The sequence below is a fragment of the Quercus robur genome, chromosome 5, assembly GCF_932294415.1.
Source record: "Quercus robur chromosome 5, dhQueRobu3.1, whole genome shotgun sequence".
Lineage (NCBI taxonomy): Eukaryota > Viridiplantae > Streptophyta > Magnoliopsida > Fagales > Fagaceae > Quercus > Quercus robur.
In genome coordinates, this window is record NC_065538.1 from 74154453 (window position 1) to 74176210 (window position 21758).

Here is a 21758-nt window from a genome sequence, read left to right on the forward strand (position 1 = left end):
ATGTTCTCTCCTCTCACATTCATGATGGAGTCTACTCATTAAATTCATGGTGAGGTCCACTATGAATGTGAAAAGAGAGAGCATCATCTTTTTGTACTCCGAAAATATTTTCCTTGAAAAATGTGCATTATAGTTTATAGCTCATAAATTGACCATTTATTAATCCACCTTAATAGTACCCTTTCTTCTAAGTTAAATGTTGTTGTAATAGAGTTCAAAAAAGGATGGATCGAGAGTAAACCATAGATAACCCAAGTAAGTTAACCATTACTATTAGTTATTAACACATCGTTAATAACGGTTATTAGAAAGAGAAGCAGTAAAATGTTTATAGAGTGAAAAATAGACGGACAAAAAATTGCTCCGTTTGATAAAATTTGAAATCTATAGAGTAAGAAGGTAAACGACTTTTTATGTAACACTAACACATGGGGAGTTGAAACGACGACGCTTCTCTCTTGTACCAATAAAGTCACTGTAACTCAGTCAAGCGTCACAGTCACTCTCTCTCTGTCTCTCTCTCTCTCTCTGTCTCCTCCTTCCACCTCCTTCCACCTCCATGAAGGAGAGGACTCTTGGGTTTCCTTTCTCTTCTTCTCTCAAAATTTGAAACTTCCAAAACCCAAAAAAAACAAAAACAAAAACAAAAACCTCTCTCATTTTGTTAAAAACTCCTACATTTTTTATTTTCAAACATCCTTAATCTCTGTCTTTGCTCATGGCCAAACCTAGACCTGGGAAAAAGGACTTGGATGCCTACACCATCAGAGGCACTACCAAGGTTGTTAGAGGTAACGAACTTTTCAACTAACACAATCCCATCTCATAAAAATGTCTTTTTTCATCTGGGTTTTCAAAAAAAAAAAAAAAATGTAATTTGTTTTTGTTTTTTATTTTGGTTTTTTGTGGTTTTGGGCAGCTGGGGATTGTGTGCTCATGCGACCATCGGACACAGGTAAGCCTCCATACGTGGCACGCATCGAGAAGATCGAGTCAGACAATAGGAACAACATCAAAGTTCGAGTGAGGTGGTACTATAGACCTGAGGAATCGATCGGAGGGAGGAGACAGTTCCATGGAGCTAAAGAGCTGTTCCTTTCTGACCACTTTGATGTTCAGAGTGCTCACACTATAGAAGGGAAGTGCACGGTTCACACTTTCAAGAACTATACTAAGCTTGAGAATGTTGGGGCTGAGGATTACTATTGTAGATTCGAGTATAAGGCTGCTACTGGGGGGTTTACACCAGACCGTGTGGCTGTGTGAGTGTTTATTTAGTCTTTTATTTTGGTTTTGGCTTGTGGGTTTTGATAAAAATGTGTTCTTTCATTGGTTTTGTTGAGTTTCGGATTGGTACATTGATGGGTTTTGATTTTTTTTCTTCTTCTTTTCGGTGGGATTTTTGTTGTTGAAGGTACTGCAAATGTGAGATGCCTTACAACCCGGACGACCTCATGGTGCAGTGTGAGGGGTGCAAGGACTGGTAAAAAATTGATCTGGGTTCTTCTTTTTGTTTTGTTTTTGAGTGTGTTGAAACTTGGTTTGCGGGTAAGACTAGTTTTAAGTTTGTTTGTGTTTTTTTTTTTTTTTTTTTTTTTTTTTTTTTTTTTTAATGTTAAAGTTCTCTCTATGTTGAATGTGAATTGTTTATTTGTTTTTATATTTAATATAGAGGTTTGAAAGCTTGGATTACTAATTGCATAGTCTGCTTTAAGTGTGTTAAAAACTTAAAAGGTCAAAGCTTGGATTTGAAAGAAAAGGAAAAACGAATCCAAAATTAATGTGGTGAAGTGAAGAGGGAAAATCCATCCATCTGTTGTCCACCTTGCCTCAAAAAGAGAGATTGTTGAAAAGGAAAGAGCTTTAGGGTCTGTTAATTTTGATGAGAAAAAAATATATGCGATACTCTATAAATGAAGTGCACATTGATGGGAGAAGCAATCTACTATACTGCCAATTAGTAGATAATTAAGCAAAAAAAAGGAAAAGAGCTTATCATCTTTTGGCATGTGAAGTTGGTGAATTACTACTAATTGAAGTCTGAGTATTAATAGGTTCTATCTAGATACCAAATTTGCTAGATTGGCATATGTCCCTCTGTCTTATTTTGGCAGTGTGCCATAATTCTGGTTTTCTATCACTTCTTGTTGTAATTTCAGTTAACTGATGTAAATTGCATCGTATGGAGGCTTAATTTCCCAGTGTTAATTGCTTAGATGTTCACCCATTAACATCAATGCATGGATATTGGTTTGTCAAATTGCCAATGAGCTCTAGCTCAAATGGCACCTTCTCTCCTTGCCAGAGCAAGGTGGAGGGTAAGATTGTTGGTTTTGAGACCCACTAGTTTCATGTGTAACTTCTTATTAATTGCAACATATTGGTTTGTGAAATCCATGTTGTATTGGTGTGTGATAACTCTTTCTGTAGAAAAATGGAAAACTCATTACTGTTGATGTTATTATTGCATTTGACTATGCTGCTTTAGGTGCACCTTGAAATCCATGATATACTGAGTTTGAATTTCTTGTAACTTGCTTAAATGCTTATTGTAAATCTTACTCTTTCGTTTTAAAGGTATCATCCTGCTTGTGTGGGCATGACTATTGAAGAAGCTAAAAAATTGGATCGCTTTGTATGTTCTGAATGTTCATCCGATGACGATGTGAAAAAACCCCTGACTGCATTTTCAGCATCTCCGGCAGCCGACGGCAAGGTGTGACTAAATTTTTTTCTCAGTTCCACATAATTATAGTTCCATGTCTGGTGTCTTTGTTTGCATTAGTTCATTTTCTTGTCTCAGCTTGTGCTTGATGCCTAATGTGCCTATTTTTGGGCTAATAGTGGGCTCTGGGTTTGCATAAATGGAGGTTAAAGGAAACCATAGAAAATTTGAGAAATTTTATTTTAATGAAACCGGGCTTTTTTTTTTTTTTTTTTTTTTTTTTTTTTTAATAAATTGGTGGGAAGGAGGTATATCATCTTAAACTCATTCTGTGGTATATCGTTGTTGTTGGTGTAGTGGATCCTGTGGTAGAATTTTCTTGTTTAGGAAGGGAAAATATATGATGTTTCCTCTATAGTGAGAATCACCATTTTCCTGAAGAAGATATATGAGAAAATCTGATCACATGAGCTATAATGTTAATAAGTACTTCTAACTTATTTGCTGATAAATTGGTGAATATTTAAAGGTTTAAATGGATATGCTTGGCTACAGATTATATCCATAATAGAAGTTAAACTTGTCGTGATATGCAGTTTATCCATGCATATGAAAATTCTCAGAATTCTGGCTTCTCTAGTGTTGACAATCAATCCTAGTCTAAAATGTTGCTTTTAGTGTATTTCTTTTGGTTAAATGCCTATTTAGATTGAATTGTCTGATGGTAGTGGGATTGCTGCTAATGCTCATCTAAGTTGGGTGTAGTTGTTTTTCCTATGTTCCTAGGGAGCTTTCCTTTTGCATGGTAGATATTCATATCTCATTCTCACTACTGAAGATGAATTTGTGATTTTTATCACTTTGTGGATATATATTGGAGTACTTGCTTCTTCTCTTTGTATATGAAAATTGCTTGAGCTAAATGACAGTCAACTGTAATTGATACTTTATCCTGCTTCTGTTTATGGTTATGCATTATGATGGTATGCTTGCTTGTTCACACATACGTTTGTTTCAATTTTGTTGTCAAAAATTGTAACTTGCTGGGTTTAAGCTGTTGGTTAGCAATTTTGTTCTAGGCCACTTCCATAGGAGATGCATCTTTTCTTTGTACAGTTCCCCAATCATCATGTGGTTCTTGTTGACAAAAGCTCCTGTTCATTTTATTATGAGAATGTTGAAACATGCAAAACTTTGAACTTGAAGGGACTTTGGAGTAGTTTAGTCTTGAGTTTTTTATTCCCTTTTCATTTTGAACCTTGTCCTAGTATATACAATTTAGTAAGAACTACTAAGTGTTTAGGAGGAAAGTTTTTACTATGGCAACAACGTACATATTTGAAATGATTGACAGAATGCTATTAAGCTACCCTTGATGCACTCTGCTCTATAGAACTTCCATCTGGCAATCCCCAATTTTGATTTTTATCCTTCCCTTATCTTTATCATCCTATTACTACATTTCATTTTGGATCTACATAACACAACGTTTATGTTGGAGACACAAGAATATCCGATTTAGTGATTTAAATACTACTGCTAAAGCAGTGTTATAGAGGTCAATGGTGGTTGTATTTACAGTAAATTAAATCTTTCCTGTTCTCTCCTGTTCCTGCCTGAAACTTGAAATTTTCTTTTACTTTACTAAACTTTTGGCCTATTGTAATCATATTATCATTTCGAAGTAATTTTTTGTTTGAAGGGTTTTTTTTTTTTCTTTTCGTTTTCCCTTTAATCTTACAATGCTGATCTCCTTTTAGTCTTTGAGTAGTCTGGCTATGATACACATGCACTTGTAATATGTGTTTTATTTATTTTTAATTTTAATTTTTTATGTTCTTTATGGTGCTATAGGTCAAGCTAGAATATCCTTGTGTAAAAGTTTCTGTATCATATATTACATGTTGAAGTGCTCATATGAAAAACCTTATTTAATCTTCTTCTGACACTATCATATATAATTCATAAGGTTGTGATAGTCATTTTCGTCATCTTTCTGTGCCTTTTATGGTAGATTAACTTGAGCTATGGATTGCAGCTGCTAGATGCAGATTCTTTTTTTATATTCTATCATCTTTCTTCTTAATTTTTGGAAAAAATCCTAAAATTTATTCTCATGTCTGCCATTATGTTTCTTTCTCTCTTGTTAGATCTTCATTAGTTGATTTATCTACCATATGTGTGCTGATATAGTAAAATGGTGTGTATGTAAGAAAAGGCTCAATCTTGATGGATTATCCAGAAAATATTCTGTATTATTGCCATGTTTATATTGGTTGGTCTACTCCTAGTTGTAGTGGATATGTGTATTCAGTTTATATGGCAACTAAATCAACATCTCGTAGTATACATAGTTGATTAGTTTGCTCTTAGAGCTATTAACTTAAAAAATACTCTGCAATTGATTTTATCTAGAGGCATGAACCTTTAAAAACATTAAATCTAAATTTTCTGTGGTGTTAAAAAACTCAGCTATAAACAAATCTTACTCATTGATGTATCTGCTAAGACTTCTAGTCAAACATATGACATGGTGTATGATCCACTCAGATAAAAAGTTATTACCCTTTGATTAAAATTTGGCATGAACTTCTGATGGATTTGAATGGCCAAGCAATAATTAGTCCTTTTGTTAAATAAAAATAATTGTAACTTCCAGGATGTACTAGAAACTTATTAGTAGTCCCTTTGTTGTTTTAAATTATTCATATCTATGCAGAGAGAGTTTTGCTGAAATAATTTTGGGCAGTGGGAATATGTAGAGATTTTATACAGCTGTTCTCAATTGCATGTTTTCTCTGCTTCTCTCTTTTGTAATATATGATTTGTAAATGAAGTTTTTGATCTCTCAGGTGGAGCCTAAGCGAAGAAAGCGATGACCACAATTTGGAGCTTCTGTGAGGAGACAACTCTTGCTGCAGATTTGGCTCTTTGATTATTGTTATGTGGAATGTACAGCTTAGACTGGAGACTGTTATTAAGTATTTGACTAATATATGTATCTCTGCTAGGGTTAGAATATTAGTCTTCGGTTTTTGTTTTTGTCCATAAAGAGATTTCAGTTCAAATTGTGATTTTTTAAGATCACATTGAACTGAAAACCTTAAGTGAAAAAGAAACTGTGGATTCTGATTTTCTAGTAGTAGTAATTGGTGATTTCCATTATACCTCCTCCTCATCGTCTGTTATGTTGGGTAATTTTTCTATAATCTAGATTCACCAATTCATCTTTAAATCACCATGTTATGCACCTGCACATCTACTGTATATTGTTAACATGTAGAATGTGTTTTTCCCATTTTTCTTTTTCCAAACAAGCACTTGGGAATGGAGGGGGATGAACAAGGTGGCAGTTTTGCAAGTCAAGTTTCTGTCTTACTGAAAAAAACAATAGCTTCTATTACCATCCTTGTTGGCACAGAGATACACCTGGGCCTTCTGGAAGCCTCATATCTTTCAACCATCTAAGGGATGATTTTTTGTCTAAATGCCTTCTGCAATGCTTTCCAGTCTGGTAGCCACTGGACAATGTTTGAAAATGTGATAATTCCTAGCTTTCTATCCATGGGAAATCTTGCTACAAATGACTGCTATAATCACAATCACATGGAAAGCAGCTGGTCAAATATAGCATTTGATTGCTTCCTATTGGCTTTATCTAGCTCAATACAACCTGTTGCATGAAAACGCCTAGACAATGTTGACGGTGACATGAGGTGGTTAGTTGGTAGCGTAGCTGACTCATCGGTGTATGTCATGATTCATGAAGCCAATCCTCTGTGGCAGTTTATGCTCTCTCAATTCTCATCTCACGCTGGAGATTGTTAAGTTATAGGATAAATCTGTAACAAAATCTTTTTTGATACTATATTTTAAGGGCAATTTCAGTACTTGATAAAGCCATTACAAATTGTGGTCTAAGGCTTAGACAAGTCAGAGTGAATTGTAATTTCATAAAAGCAATCCTAACCAATTTTTTTTAAGCCCTATTCATTTCTACCCCTTAAAATAAATAATTAAATAACTTCTTTTGCTAATTAATAAATAAATAAATGACTTAGTCAAGGTTGTTTGGCGTGAGATTGCAAGGCATGCATGAATGTACGCTTAGACTTTAGAGACCAATCCTCATTCCCGCCCTACTTTGAATCTAGACAGAAGAGAATGGTAACGGTTGGTGCAAAATGGGTTTCATCTTTTTGTTATGATAAAGCTCAAAACGCTTTTAGTCACGTTAACAGTGTGGTTCATCATTGATTTGGCTTTCTGCTTGCCTTTATAAGGGTTAAGAGCTTCTCTTCTTCACCACCATTTTGAATTGAACAATATCTAAAACTGTGAAGCATGGGAGGAGGGTTTGATATAATAGCTTCTTTACAGTTCATGTTGCTTCTGTTTTACGTGAATTTCGCGGCTTGTATTGCAGAAGAGCGAGCAATATACTTGGTTTTAATGGAAGGAGACCCGGTTGCTTTCCATAGAGGTTCTTCACCTGGTGAGAATGGAAGAAGACTTGAGCTGAACAGGTTTGGATTAAAAACTTGTTTCCTAGTAAATGGCACTGCCTAGTACCCAGTTGTTTGTTGGAAAATGACACTGATCTCTAGAGGTTGGCTTAGGGTTTTAACTAGGCAAGTAAATATATGTTGGAGGGTCTTACCTACGGCAATAAATCTATATATATAATAATAGATGAAGTTGAAAAAAACTCAAATTAGAATTTCAAATTAGAGTTTCAATTTTATGCCATATGTCTTAAATTATTTGTTCTTAAAAAGTTGTATTTTTTAATTTTAGAATCAAATGTGAGATTACATCATAAATATTCATCTGTGTGAGTTATTAAGTACAAAATCAAAGAGTCTAAAATAAATGAATCCTAAAAAAAAAAAAAAGTGCTTCACAAATTTTTTTTTTATTTTTTATTTTATATATGGACAATTTACATTTTATACCTAATAACATCCTTACAAAATTTTTAAAGAGTTAACAAAATATAAAAATGACTATCAATAGTATTTAAATTATATATATATATGAATTATATTCTATATCTTATTGTTTATTTTTAAGTGTATTTATGTATATGCATAAGGTTATAAGCTAGTATATATAGAGGTAAAACTTAATTACAGTTCTTTAGGTTTTCAATTAAATTTAAACATATGGTTATATATATTTTATGACCAAACATATAGTTGTATTGATGCATAAACAATATTAATATCTTTTTCAAAAATAATAAAATTTAATGTAATTATATGTTTAAATTTAATTGAAGAACTTAATGTATTTTAGAACTGTAGCTAAAGTTTGGATCTCATGAGACTTTATGAATCACTAGTAAACCCTATTCTCTTTGTGATATTGAAATATTAGCCACTTATTCTTGTGGATATAGACATACTGGCCGGCGAATCAGGTAAATTACCTTTACAATGGTTATCTGTGTTGTGTCTCCCTTTTTTCCCTAGTTTTCACTAAACTGCATAGATATACAATCCTCAGCACCAGTTATGCCTTCCACTCAGAAAAGAAAGTAGTAGATGTATAGTAGTTCATCGTGTTTCAATACACTGATTCATATAAACCCAACTGTTACAACGTTTTTTTTATTTATTCAGTTTATTTGATTGGTATATGTTGAAGTATCTTGAACACCCACTTCTAAATACTCCAACATGATCTGTGAATATAACGACGGTTCCAACGTTTTCTATATGGTAGAGACTAGAGAAATAAGAGCGTGCAAAAAGGTGATGGAGTCATATAATTAAGCAGTCTAATTCTCTTTTTTTTTTTTTTTTTTTCTTTCTTTCTTTCTAGTTTGCACCTTATTTTGTGGTGAACAATATTAGCTCAATAATTAATAACCGAACCATAAAGTTCTTTACATGTGCATGGATAAACAGTGAAGTTTCCGAGGCTCATGCAAAGCACTTGGTGGATTCTCATGACCAACTTCTGCAGAACACTTTAGAGAGTGGAAGTTACAAGAAGCTCTATAGCTTCAAACACATTGTAAATGGCTTTGCAGTCCACACCACCCCTTCCCAGGTCCTCTCCTTGTTTAACTATCCATGTCTCTGTATGTGTGAATTAGTTTCCAACTTCAAACCCATATATCTTCCTAGCTCGAAAGAAAGAAGGTTCTTGAAAGTTGTTGGCCATGAAAATTTCAGGCTAGAAGACTCAAAGATGCTTCAGGAGTGAGGTTGGTAGAGAGAGATAGAGGGGCCAAATTGATGACAACATACACTCCTCAATTCCTTGACTTACCAGAAGTATGGACACAGGAAGGAGGAGAGAAAAGTGCAGGTGAAGGGATTGTGATTGGTTTCGTAGACACAGGCATCATTCCTTGCCACCCAAGCTTTGCTTATGATCCCATGAAGCTTTTCACCTCAAATATTTCTCACTTTTCGGGAGCTTGTGAGACTGGTCCTCAATTCCCGGCTGGTTCTTGCAATGGAAAGATAGTTTCAGCAAGGTTCTTCTCAGCTGGGGCTCAAGCGGCTGTAACTCTTAATACATCAGTGGACTTTCTCTCACCCTTTGATGCTGTTGGACATGGCAGGTAAAGTCACCACCATGCTTATATGGATATAAGGTTCGTAGTTTCCATAAATGAATGTGTGAGTAATGAGTTATTCAAACTTTTTACCGTATAAATTTTACAAATTGACCAGTCAACTAATACATTACAAAATAGTACTTCAAAAATTTATTTATTATCTGTTTTACCTAACACTAATCATATTTATTGTCATTTTAGTTCAAAATCCTTTGTAATTTTAATATTTTCTTAAACTTTTATCTATTACTATGATCTTAAATCATTTGGGCTAGAGATATTGCGTGTTGACAAAGCAAACTCATTTCTTGCGGTGCATGTGGCTCCATTAATTAATTCCATCTTGTAGGATGTTCAAGATGCTATTGAACTATAAGGGTGATGAAATGCTTTTCTTATGACTCTTTTCTTTTTGCCTTTTTTAGTCATGTGGCATCAACAGCAGCTGGAAATACGGGAGTTTCCGTTTTGGTGAATGGCTTTTTGTATGGACGGGCTAGTGGAATGGCACCACGCGCACAGTATGTTATCTCTACTGTATTATGCAGGATTTTTATAAGGATGGGAATAATGCTAATCCTAATCCTTGTCTTATTTTTAGATTAGTACATCAAAATTAAGGATTCCTAGCCGAGCCCAAAATTTTGAACTAAAGCTTGATTATTGTTGTAGTATGTCATAATAACCAAATCTTTTGAATAAGCAGTGAAAGACAAATTTGTATGTGTTGACATTTTTATGTTTTAAATTTTTTTTTTTTTTTTTAAACCACAGAATTGCCGTTTATAAAGCTGTCTATCCAACCGTGGGAACTTTAGCAGATGTGGTATCAGCAATTGATCAAGTAAGAGTAATTCCCACCTAAAATTTAGTCTGAAAAGATTATACCATACATTCTTTTAATGAAATAAATTGCTAGTTTTGATGGTTTCTTAATCATATCACTTATGGAGAAACCAACTAATGCACCAATATGATGATTGGATTTGTATATATTATATGTACAACAAATTTTCTGCAACTAGTGTGGATGAATAAAATTCATGCATGCATGCATACAACTATTGATCAAGTTTCAAAATTTGGAGCATATATACACACCATTCTCTCATTAATGAATATAATTTAAAGGTCCTCTTGAATCTTGATCATAATATTATATCAGGCAACTAAAGATGGAGTGGATATCATTACACTCTCTGTTGGACCAGATGAACCACCAGAAGATAAATTCACCTTCTTAAATGTGTTTGATATTGTCATGTTGTCTGCACAAAGAGCTGGAGTTTTTGTGGTGCAAGCAGCAGGTAATCATGGCCCAGGGCCTTCTACTGTGCTGTCTTATAGCCCTTGGGCTGTTGGTGTAGCTGCTTCTGGCACAGACAGGACCTACCCTGGTTCTCTTCTCCTGGGAAATGGACAAAAAGTTGGTGGTGTGGGATTATCAGGTACTAATTTCCAGTTTCCAAAATATGCAAAATTAATATAGTTCATACTCAAACCAAATCAATTCATGGAATTGCTAATGTATTTCCTTAGGACCAACTTTGGGAGACGGGTTATTTCTATATAAGCTGGTTTTAGCTAAGGATGCAGTTAAGATAAATGGGACATTTCCAAGAACTCCACAGTATATTGAAGAGTGCCAATTTCCAGAAGCATTGGACCGTAATGTAGTGCTAGGTAGTGTTATCATCTGCACCTTCTCAGATGGCTTCTACAATGGGATCTCCACTCTCACTGCCATCGTGGACACTGCAAGAACTTTAGGAATCAAGGGTTTTATTCTAGTTGCAAACCCAACCTATGGTGATTTTATCGCAGAACCCATTCCCTTCGCTGTTCCTGGCATTATGATACCCTCTGTTGCTGATGCCAAGGTACTAACTAGTATTAAGAAAAAGGACAAAACTTAGGTACGGTTCTTTAAGTGTTGTAGTTTAGATTCTCCAATAAAATGAAAACATGTTGCTATATTAATCAATGCAACACATTTTCTTGTAATGACAATTAAATTCAACCATGTGACTTATTAGTCAATACAATCACATTGTTGAATTTAATTGAGGAACTTAAGATACAACACCTAAAGAACTGTACCTAAATTTACCTTAAGAACAATAAATCATGCTTAGGGATACATCATTGTTTTTATGTAGGTTATATCACAATACTATAAGCAGCAAATAGAAAGGGATGGGAGAGGATTTGTGACCAAATTTGGTGCTAGAGCGGCTATAGGAGATGGAAGGGTTTCTTCTTTCAAGGGGCAGGCACCTATAGTTAGTAGATTCTCTGCAAGGGGACCAGATTTCATTGACAAAGACAAAAATCCTGCTGATATACTTAAGCCTGATATTCTTGCTCCAGGGCACCAAGTTTGGGCAGCTTGGAGCCCCATTAGTGCCTTAGAACCCACATTAGAGGGTAAGTATATATAAATGCTAACATTTAATGTTTATGTTATTTTCATTGTATCTTATTTGTTAATTACTTAATTAAGCAGCAACAATGTTGCATGTTGATGCTTGCTTTCTATGTTATTACAATTAAGAACTGATCAAATTTAACTGCTAATGTAGGATACAATTTTGCACTACTGTCTGGCACCAGCATGGCAACACCTCATATTGCAGGAATAGCTGCACTCATCAAGCAATATAATCCTTTGTGGACTCCATCAATGATAGCTTCTGCAATTTCAACCACAGCCAACAAGTATGACATTAATGGAGAACATATAATGGCAGAAGGATCAGATAACTTGTATCCCTCCACTCCTTTTGATTTTGGTGCTGGCCATGTCAATCCTACCCGTGCATTGGATCCTGGTCTAGTCTTATCCTCAGGTAAAAAATTTACCATATACTACACCAAAAAACTTGTTTGATGATTCTTCCTCTTCCATATCTTATAATTTAATCCTTAAGCAGGATATGATGACTACATCAGTTTTTTGTGCTCTCTACCCAATATGGATCCAGCTTTAGTCAAAAACTCTACTGGAGAGTTGTGCAATCACTCTCTTAGCCACCCAGCTAACCTGAACCTTCCTTCAGTGACAATATCATCATTGGCTGGGGCTCAATTATTGCGACGGACTGTCAAGAATGTAGGGCTCAAGCCAGAGACATACTTGTGCTCTGTGATGCCACCAAATGGGACACTGGTTAACTTGAATCCACCTTGGTTTACCATAGCTCCACAAGGAACCCAAGATTTGGACATACAAATTAACGTGACCAAAGCAATGAATAACTGGAGCTTTGGTGAAATAGTTTTAACAGGCAGCTTAAATCACATTGTGAGAATAACCTTGTCAGTTTTATTTCAATATCCTCATGAGAATTGATAGGTTTCTTTCACAGTATCTATGGCTTTAAATATCATGGTACATATATCATTGTTCGAGAACAAAGAATATGAAAGAAATATAATGGGATGAACAGGACTTGAAGAGAAATGCATGCTTTAAATAAGTGAGTGCGTGTGTGATTGAGAATTGATTCAACTAATTGCTGCTGCAATATTATAGGGCGGAGCTTTCATATTTCTCCCCCTATTCATCACAAATTATATATAAGCAAAAAATCTTATTACACACTTGCATTTGAAATTGTGTTTTCAAAACATGATAGAATGTGTATGATAAGTGGGTAATAAGAATTGTGTGATTGTCATTACCCTTATACTAGTGTGCAGCCTTGTGCATACGCACAAGTACAATTAAAAAAATCACAATTATATATATTTTTTTAAGAATAAATTCAAATTATACATAGTATTACCTTACACTTTTTTAAAATCATAAATTTCTAAAATATGTAATAGTTTTTCATTATATATATATATATATATATATGATTTAGAATTTAGTTGAATTTAGACTCTTTGGTTTTTTCACCTAATAATTTACTTTCCACAAAAATTAAAAATAATTAAATGAACACGTGATGAAAAATTGGACTTCAATTGAAATCCAATTTAAAATCAATTAATTTTTTTTTTAAGTTTTTACTATTAATACATAAATAGATATAGATTAGTGGGCTGCCAACTCTTGACCCGCTATTGTCAATCGTATCCCAACTTTGTTACACAGTTCACTCATCCTACATTGGCCCAGGGCTGGTCCAAACTCCAAAGTCCAAACAACTCACAAGTCACAACTCAATCACTGCTGTCATTTTTTCTGAGGCAGAATAGTGGAAAAATAATAAATAATAAAAAATAAAATTTGCAGATTAATAGTTTTAGATTTACATCAAAGACCTGATTAACACTCCAACAAAAAAAAGACCTGATTAACACTACACATATAGATGCAAACTCACCCTCGTCTGCATTGAGTTAGTCTCACCACATCCCTTATGTTAGATAACTTTCTCAATAAATTTGACACTTTACACTTAAAATTTGATATAAACTAAATTTATTTATCAACATCCATTTTGAAAAAGGACTTTGATGACATGAGCCAATGAATAAAAAAAATGGCTGCTTATAATTTTTTTTCCAAAGGTATAATATTAATCAGATGTCCTCTCTCTGTCACAGCTTCCAAAAGCTAATGAACATTCAATGGTTTAAACTATAACCGGCACAAAGCCTGAATCATAACAAAAGAATGACAATGAATGTTATAAATTACAATTAGTATTTTAACATTAGAACCACAGAAAATACCCTAGTCTACTTAAAAAATAAAAAAATAAAAAATAAAAAATAAAAAAACGAAATGCATTAGTCTGTCCTGCACATGCACTCTTTACATCGTGGATACCGGTAAATACTCCTCGCCTTTGGTCTTGTCTGGACGTGTTTAGTTTGTCTAATTGCCTTCCTCACTCTCTGCTCAAACACACGCCATTCAATAGTGTTGTTCTTCAAAAAGATGCTTGCAAGCCTGCGTTTGTTTGGCCGTATTGTTGGCATTTTCCCTCCACCATAGTATATTCGAAACCCAGACACTAAAGATGAAAACTGACTCCCTGAATCGGTCATAGCAAATGCATCTGCAGCAGTGGAGCCTATGAAGTCCAGGGCAGCTAACTACAGAAGAAATAAGCTCATTATTCTTCAACCAATTGACAGGAACAGGGAAAACAAATTAAACTTGTTACGTATAGTACATAACATGGACAAGAACTTGTCCATTCATGAAATCATTTGTTGGTGCAAGATAACTAAAAGAGAAGAAAGAAGCACCACTATCAATGTGAGTGCCAAGTTACTAGGTTGAGAACTGGAATTGGTTGAAAATTCCAAAAGAGCTTAGCTAACAACTATAAATATTCTTTAAAAAACTAGCCAACAATCATCCTTGACCATGTACATATTTTTCTGCTATTTCAGGCTATTACAAGACTATAAGCACAGGCTTAGTTCAATCTGCTACCAAAAGAGAAACCTACTTGATCCTTTTTCCAATGAAAGCTAAAGTATCTAGAGTTGCTTTCCATATAAAGTCAAATAGATATAGGATTCCTTTGCAGTCAGACAGAAGCAAACCAACAATGAAATTCTGGTTGGCTGGTAATTCCAGGTCCATCACATGGTGAGCAGTTTCCAAAGGGTCTTCAGGATTTTTTAGTTCTAAAGTTTGTCTTATGTCCAATACATCACAAAGATGACCATCATGATTTGAAAGGTATTTAGACATTTTAGAGTGAATTTACCAATTAGGTCTTCTCAAATAGACAATTTGATCAGAAGTTTTTACAAGGTGCGATATGACATTTATAGCACCAATTTATAGCAGATTCAGGAAAAAAAAATTTATAGCAGATTCATTTTCTTCCTGAATTCATGTCTCATTCATCAATTATGACATGCTTGATATAAAAAATTATCCTCTAACTTAGCTGAGGTCTGAATTCTTTTTCAGGTGTAACCACTTCAGAAAATAAATGAGGCACTGGGACAAATTTTGTCTATAATATTGTTTTCTTGAGAATTGATCAAAAATTAATGGTGGAATCTTTTTAACTGTCATGCATCAGAATGCACATCCACTGAACTGTTATTCACAAGTTTTGAGCCTTCATCTAACAAGACTTTATTGGTTATACAGCACAGAATTAATTCAATACAAGTGTCTAAGAAATAAAACTTGATCATCTCATCCCCACACCCCCCTGACCCCCCCAAAAAATAAAATAAAAAACCTGTATTATATGCTAACTGATTCAACAATATGAGTTTGGATCATCAGTGCCAAAACCCAAAATTAGCACTAAAAACCTTTTTAAAAAAACAACCATTAGCTAGCTCTTGTGCAAGGAAAAAAAGATGACATCAAAGTTTCCTTCTCCTTTCCGTCCATGATGAAAATTGTATTTGAAAAAAAACAGATTAAGAAGAGACATTAAATCAAAGGACAACTATCGCTTTGATAGTGGTTTCATAATTACCCTTATTATATGCTTTGACAATTGAAGAGTGGACAGTCACTCATTTGATTTCTTTCAATTTTATAGTCAAGGGTAACATAGGAAATAATATAGTTAATGCTTTGACAATTGAACAATGGCATTCATTTTGGGACATAAAAAAGGGGAAATGAGGACATTCATTATGGGACTGAGGGAGTATGCAAGTAACTGAAATCACACTTAAGCTGGACAAAACAATAACAATAAAGCAATGCTATTACCTGAGATGAAAAATTCATGAACGGTTCAAGTTCAGTTGATGAAAGCAGCTTCTCTTTAGTAACCAATTTAGGATACAAGCTGGTCAAAGCAGCCAATCTTGACTGACCTCCATATATTTGTGAACCTGCCACAAATATATGGGTCTTACGTTTGAAACCAAGAGCAGCAAGTAAAAGTATTGCTTCCTCTGGAGTTAAAGGACATAGGCCTTCTGACCTGAGTTCTGCAGGAGAAGGTAACCTGCACAGATTTAAACATTTTGATTAGATAATAAACAAATGTTGATGACAGATAGTGCTCTATTTTTTCTCTTTTTCTTCCTAAGACAGAAGGCAGAAAATGCGGGTGTTTCCGTTGTGAAATAATCTGATTACGCAAGATTAAAGAAGAGAGAAAAGAAATGAACACACAGATTTTACATGGTTCAGCAGTGTGCCTACATCCATAGGTGGTGACAGGGAGAAAGTACCAGTATAAAATAGGGAGATTATAACAGTAGCACAAAACAATCTCACAAAACCCAAACCCCAGATACACCTAGAGAGCTCTCTCTCTCTCAAAAAGAATAGAGAAATCCCCATTCTATAGCTCTAATATTTCAGCACGCTCCCAAGAAACAATTGCCGCATAACCACATGAATATGTCTAAGCTTTTGTCAGCTCAATATTGGGTTTTCCACACTAGTCTAGGGCCAACTAATTCAATTCCCAGTCTAACTAGGACTAGGCTGGTCAATGTGTCTTGACTAAGTCAAGCCACTGACAAAACAGTTTCTTTAATTAGAAAAATTGAGTCTTTAAAATGTCTATGAAACTTCACAAATGTTGAAAACAAGCCAATAGAATGACAAACTAAAACCAAAATAAACCAGCCATATATTCACACACACACATATATGAAACAAATATAAAACAAAAATGACATGGCACATACTTTGTGGTCTTCTTGATCTGTGTCAATGCAGGGAAATGGATTTCACGATATGCTTCCAACTCTTGTCTCTCTTCTTCACCACCACCAAATTCACATAAAGAATGGGCCACCATATCAATTTCAAATCTCAGGTGTACAGCTAGATATCTGGAAGGTTTCTTAGCACGACTTCTGCTTTCCTTCTTATTTGATACTGCAGATGGACCAATAAGATAATGATCCAGTGGCCCAGTGTCACCTGCATGCTGGCGTAACCTTTGAAGAAGCAAAGCACCAGTTTCTTGTATTTTAGGAACAAATTGCAGAGCGTGAAAATTACATCTGCATCGAAGTCTCTATATGAAGTTCCCCAATTAGGAAGAGCAAAGTAGGTGAAAAGGTCATAACAAACTAAGGAAGCCCAAGTAACAATGACAGTCCAATAAATCTATCGAAAACTTGTAATAGACTGGAATGTCAAAGGCTAGTGATTTACCTGCAACTGAAACGGTATAGGGTCAAATGCCAAGCGATTCCCAAATCCAAGAAAATGGACAACTCTATTTTTAAATAGAATAGGGAGAATCATCTTCAAGTAAAACCTTGGCTTTGCCTCTTTCATGATATCTTCATCCGTCACCTGGGACAGCATTTCAAGAATCACCATGAATAACCCATCATTTGGAATTAATACTTAATACTCATTAATTTGAGGAACTTACAACACTACCAATAGCCTCCAAATCTAATGACCGCAAATCCTTAGGAAGTTCCTTCACTATCCGAATATCAGGAGTCAAGTAGTTAATAAAATGCTCCTCCTGATAGATATCGCTGAATTGACTATGAAATTATACAATTTGATATTGTCACATTTCCATCTAAAGTTAAAAATAAATATTTAAAAAACACACACACACACACACAATCTCAAACCAATATAAGTCACTAAAACAACATTGAAAAACACACACACACACACACACACACACACATTACATGAAGCAATTCCATTTAGAATACATGATCGACAATAACCATTAGAGCAAAAGACATACATACAAACACCAAGGGCAAACTATAACACCTCCTTTTCCCCACCATTCATATTAATATCACCTCTATTGTAGGAAGATTCAATGCATACGCCTAAAAAACAATAGAACAATATTAAAAAGGACTTCTATGTAAAAATATATTCTAAATAATCAAATTCATTATGTCTTATCCGCTTAGTCTTTTGGGCTAAGTAGTCATTTAACATTAAATCAAAGTCAAATTTGTTTGTTCTTGTCACCACATGCCAGACTCATTTATCCTTGTTTTGGTTTCAGATAGGTCATCAGATCTGTTTGTCTTTGTTTCAGTTTCTATTACATCTGGAAGTGAGAAAATGGGGTTAAGAAATACAATATTAATTGGGTGAATACTTGGTTACAGGTATATGTATTATTGGGCCTCTCCACCTACTAGCTTAAGCTTTTGAGTTGCATGCTTTAACATTGTAAAAGCTCAGATGATTTTGAATCCAGCCACTGAATATAGCCTTTTCCTAATGCAAGAGCACAATCACCATGGCAAAAAGAAACAATCGATGAAACAAATAATGTGATTGGGGAAAAGAAGAGGAAGAAAAAAAGAACAAGAACAATAAAAAAAGAAGCATGTCACCTTGCATCTCTCCATACGCTACTGTACAAAAATCTGGGAATAACAAGAGTTGAATTAAGTAAACGCGCGACCATGACAGCATTACAAACCTGTTGCAAATCAGAATGACATTAGAAATACAAAAGGTACTCATAACAAAAAATTGCTCCTTTAGAAGCAAAGCCTTTTCTTTTCTAAAGAATAATGTAGATTCATCATTAATGAGATTGGGATACATAAAGAGTAATCATAACAGCAAAATTTGATCCACAGGTATTACTTACAGCAACTCGCTGCTGGTTAATCCCACCGTTTGCAGTTACCAAAATGTACCCATTATTTCCCTCTATTACAATATCAAAGAAAATGCTTTGTGAGAACCAGCTTAAAACATTAGATCCATGTCTTTAAAAATATTAAAGATACCCATGCACACACATACAAATGCATTCACAGCAGTCACCCATACAAAAACTTTAAGACACACACACATGCATGCCGGGGGATAGAGAGATAGAGAGTCACCACTAGGTTCCCAGTTACGTTGATCAGCACAAGGTCTCCAAGCAGAAGCAGGAACAAATGGCTCCTGCCACAAATCTTTTGGCTCACGTTTATTCGCTCCCTGTGTGTCATAGCACAAATCCAATGAAATCATGCAAAAACACTTAAAAGGGGGAAAAAAAAACAGTGTTCTTCCTCCATAGAATTATAAGTAGAGTCAAGATAAAAACTGATATCCAAATACCTCAGCCAAGGCATGGGCAGCCAAAGCCAACAACCTTCCGTAAATACCTTTCTGTGGTCTTTTACCTTTAGCATACTTTGTCAAATTTTCCTGCAAACATTTCAAGTAAAGAAACCAAAATGAAAATCTCAATAACCTCAAGACATCAATTTTCCTAACCTTTCTCAAACTTTTCGACATACATCACTTATGTTTTCTTCCTACATGGAGTTAAAGATATTGTCAATGCATGCTATATGGATGGAGGGATTACAATTCTCTAGTGTTCCTAAGGTAACGCCATTACATAGATTGAATTTTGTCACATTATCAACAATTTAAATAGATACAAAAAACAGTGTCATTCGATGTTTGCTTAAATGCTGACAACATGAGAAAATTCAGCTAATTCAGCCAATAAGAAACATGACATAATGCAGTATTTGGTGGCGCATAAAGCGGAACACACAGAGAGGAACAGGAGATTTTTTATTCGAGTTTAAGAAGAGTTCACGATACATTTACCTACGGCTATGAACTCGGCCTAAAGTTGACAAATTGTAAGCAATTTCACATTTCTTCCCAATTTCACTTATTCATTACAATTTTCTCACTCGTTCTCACATTTCGCATATCAAAAATTCAATTCTTTTTTACATCAATCCCAACCTGAAATGTCATAAATCTCAAATTCCAAATAGCATTTCTATTTGATACAATAATGGAAATTCTAATCTTTTTTTCAATAAATATAGAGCTCTTTTTCAAAAATTCAAATTGATATTTCATAACATACCTGAACCAAAACCGAATTCTCCGAAACCCGAGTTTTAGAATCAGGATCAGGCCGTCGATCCTGCAATCGCAAAAGCATAATCCAATTGACGAAGAAAAACAAAGCCACCAATCCAATCAGAGCCACAGCTCCTTTCACTCGCTTTCGACTGTACCACGCTTTCGCAGCCCTTCGCTTCTTCACCTTCAGATCCCAAAACGACGCCGCCTCCGCCGCCGCCGCACGGGATCGACTCGGAGTGGCGGGCGAGTTTGGCCTGGCGTGGAACGAGCTGGACCGGGACCGGTCCGAACCGCCGGTCTCGTAGTCGAGAGAAGCGCTTTGGTGCTGGTTTAGCTTACTGTTGGATTGGAGATCTAGGGTGGGGTCTGAGAGGGTACGGGTTGTCGCCATGGGTCGGGAGATCCGACCCGAATGCAATGAATGTGTTTTGGTGTTGCGGAATGAATTGAATTGAATGTTGGGAAAAAGTACCAAAGAATGGGAGCGTTAAATATTTGAAGACTGTTCACTCAGCTCGCGGTTTTTTCGTTTGTTTTTCCTAAATATATATCACTAGATATTCGCTGTCGTTTTGTATTCTTGAATTGAATTCTATGTCGTTTACCTTCTTTCCATTTTATGTATTATTTATTTTATAGGTAGTTTTATAACAGTTGTTTACTTTTTTAAAAAAAAAAGTAATTTATTAGACGAATTTGTAATTTACCGCCTTAAAGTTTTGGGAAGTTTTGATTTTACCACTTTAAGGTATCAAAATTTGAACTCGAACTCCTAGCAATACAATTATTTGAATGTAAGAATTTCATTTGAGTGTTGTAATGAAGTGTATGCTAAATATCACCTCAATTCAAACAACTTAGTTTTATGAAAGAGTAAGTTTGGTAGCATAATTGATTTCATAACTTTACCACAACTTTATCACATGGCGACTCGTGAGTGATGAAATCATGGACCCACATAGACCCACTATTTTATTTCCACCACTTATAACTCGTCATATAGGCAAGTTGTGGTAAAAGTAGTGAAAATTGTTGTGGCACTAGCCTTACTTTACGAAACCAACATCTAAAATTTTAAGAGGTAAAACCAAAATTATTCTAAAATTTAAAGTTGCAAATTGCAATTTAATCAATTTACAATAACTATTAATATTGGTAAGAGATAATGGATTTTTTAAGGAAAGAATATAATATGATTTTCTTATCATATAAATATATATATATATATATATATAATATGGTTTGAATTTATTGACATATTGTTTCATGATAAATTATCTTTATTATAATAATATAAGATAGTAATAGGGTTGTTTTTTTTAAGTAAATCACTTGGGGAATGGTTGGGTCTGCACTGGATCCGTTGAGATGTGAACACGTGACAATTATTTGACATATATCTAAATCTCAACAAATCCATTCCATAGAAACACTGGACCTATTAAGATGTGAACAAATAACAATTATTTGACACGTGCCCAAATCTCAATAGATCCAATGCACAAAAACAATGAACTCAAGCTGGGTTCTTTATTATGTAATTCCAAGCCTATTGATCAACTCCCATTTTTTTATTAAAAAGAAAAGTCTATTGATCAACGGCAATAGACTTTATTGTCTATATATTTGAAACCAACGCGTGATTTAGAATTTGAATAAATATTAAAAAGTACTAATTTATATTAGTTTACATGCCGATGATGTGATGAACTTTAATTTACTAATAAAGCAAAACGATATGATATTTGCATTATAATAATTAAAGAGGTTTTGTC

General features: G+C 34.6%; 3 protein-coding genes across 3 annotated transcripts; 2 read left to right on the top strand and 1 right to left on the bottom strand.

The window, feature by feature from the left end:
* The first annotated feature begins 450 nt into the window (after positions 1-450).
* Positions 451-5830, top strand: LOC126727031 (chromatin remodeling protein EBS-like). The gene is made up of 5 exons (XM_050432489.1): positions 451-791; positions 920-1262; positions 1415-1483; positions 2578-2716; positions 5518-5830. The coding sequence occupies exons 1-5, from the start codon at positions 719-721 to the stop codon at positions 5542-5544; spliced, it is 651 nt and encodes a 216-aa protein (XP_050288446.1). The 5' UTR covers positions 451-718; the 3' UTR covers positions 5545-5830.
* Positions 5831-7038: 1208 nt separating this feature from the next.
* On the top strand, positions 7039-12669 carry LOC126729175 (subtilisin-like protease SBT2.4). The gene is made up of 10 exons (XM_050434863.1): positions 7039-7155; positions 8569-8722; positions 8848-9242; positions 9665-9760; positions 10014-10083; positions 10405-10687; positions 10779-11119; positions 11399-11666; positions 11822-12088; positions 12173-12669. Exons 1-10 carry the CDS (start codon positions 7049-7051, stop codon positions 12589-12591), a joined length of 2400 nt encoding a protein of 799 aa, XP_050290820.1. The 5' UTR covers positions 7039-7048; the 3' UTR covers positions 12592-12669.
* Positions 12670-13807: 1138 nt separating this feature from the next.
* Positions 13808-20488, bottom strand: LOC126727032 (O-fucosyltransferase 15). Its single transcript, XM_050432490.1, has 10 exons — positions 19982-20488; positions 19207-19296; positions 18984-19083; positions 18743-18804; positions 18480-18568; positions 17531-17651; positions 17305-17448; positions 16830-17164; positions 15895-16135; positions 13808-14291 (listed from the first exon to the last, which is right to left on the bottom strand). The coding sequence occupies exons 1-10, from the start codon at positions 20372-20374 to the stop codon at positions 13983-13985; spliced, it is 1884 nt and encodes a 627-aa protein (XP_050288447.1). The 5' UTR covers positions 20375-20488; the 3' UTR covers positions 13808-13982.
* Between the last annotated feature and the right edge of the window lie 1270 nt (positions 20489-21758).

Coding starts and splice junctions, on each gene's coding strand:
- LOC126727031 (XM_050432489.1), top strand. CDS start 719: ATGGCCAAACCTAGACCTGGGAAAAAGGACTTGGATGCCTACACCATC. Junction 1,263..1,414: donor ACACCAGACCGTGTGGCTGT/GTGAGTGTTTAT, acceptor TTGTTGTTGAAG/GTACTGCAAATGTGAGATGC. Junction 2,717..5,517: donor CTCCGGCAGCCGACGGCAAG/GTGTGACTAAAT, acceptor TTGATCTCTCAG/GTGGAGCCTAAGCGAAGAAA.
- LOC126729175 (XM_050434863.1), top strand. CDS start 7,049: ATGTTGCTTCTGTTTTACGTGAATTTCGCGGCTTGTATTGCAGAAGAG. Junction 10,084..10,404: donor TGGTATCAGCAATTGATCAA/GTAAGAGTAATT, acceptor ATATTATATCAG/GCAACTAAAGATGGAGTGGA. Junction 11,120..11,398: donor CCTCTGTTGCTGATGCCAAG/GTACTAACTAGT, acceptor GTTTTTATGTAG/GTTATATCACAATACTATAA.
- LOC126727032 (XM_050432490.1), bottom strand. CDS start 20,374: ATGGCGACAACCCGTACCCTCTCAGACCCCACCCTAGATCTCCAATCC. Junction 18,569..18,742: donor TTAACCAGCAGCGAGTTGCT/GTAAGTAATACC, acceptor GATTTGCAACAG/GTTTGTAATGCTGTCATGGT. Junction 17,449..17,530: donor TGGAGGCTATTGGTAGTGTT/GTAAGTTCCTCA, acceptor ATGCTGTCCCAG/GTGACGGATGAAGATATCAT.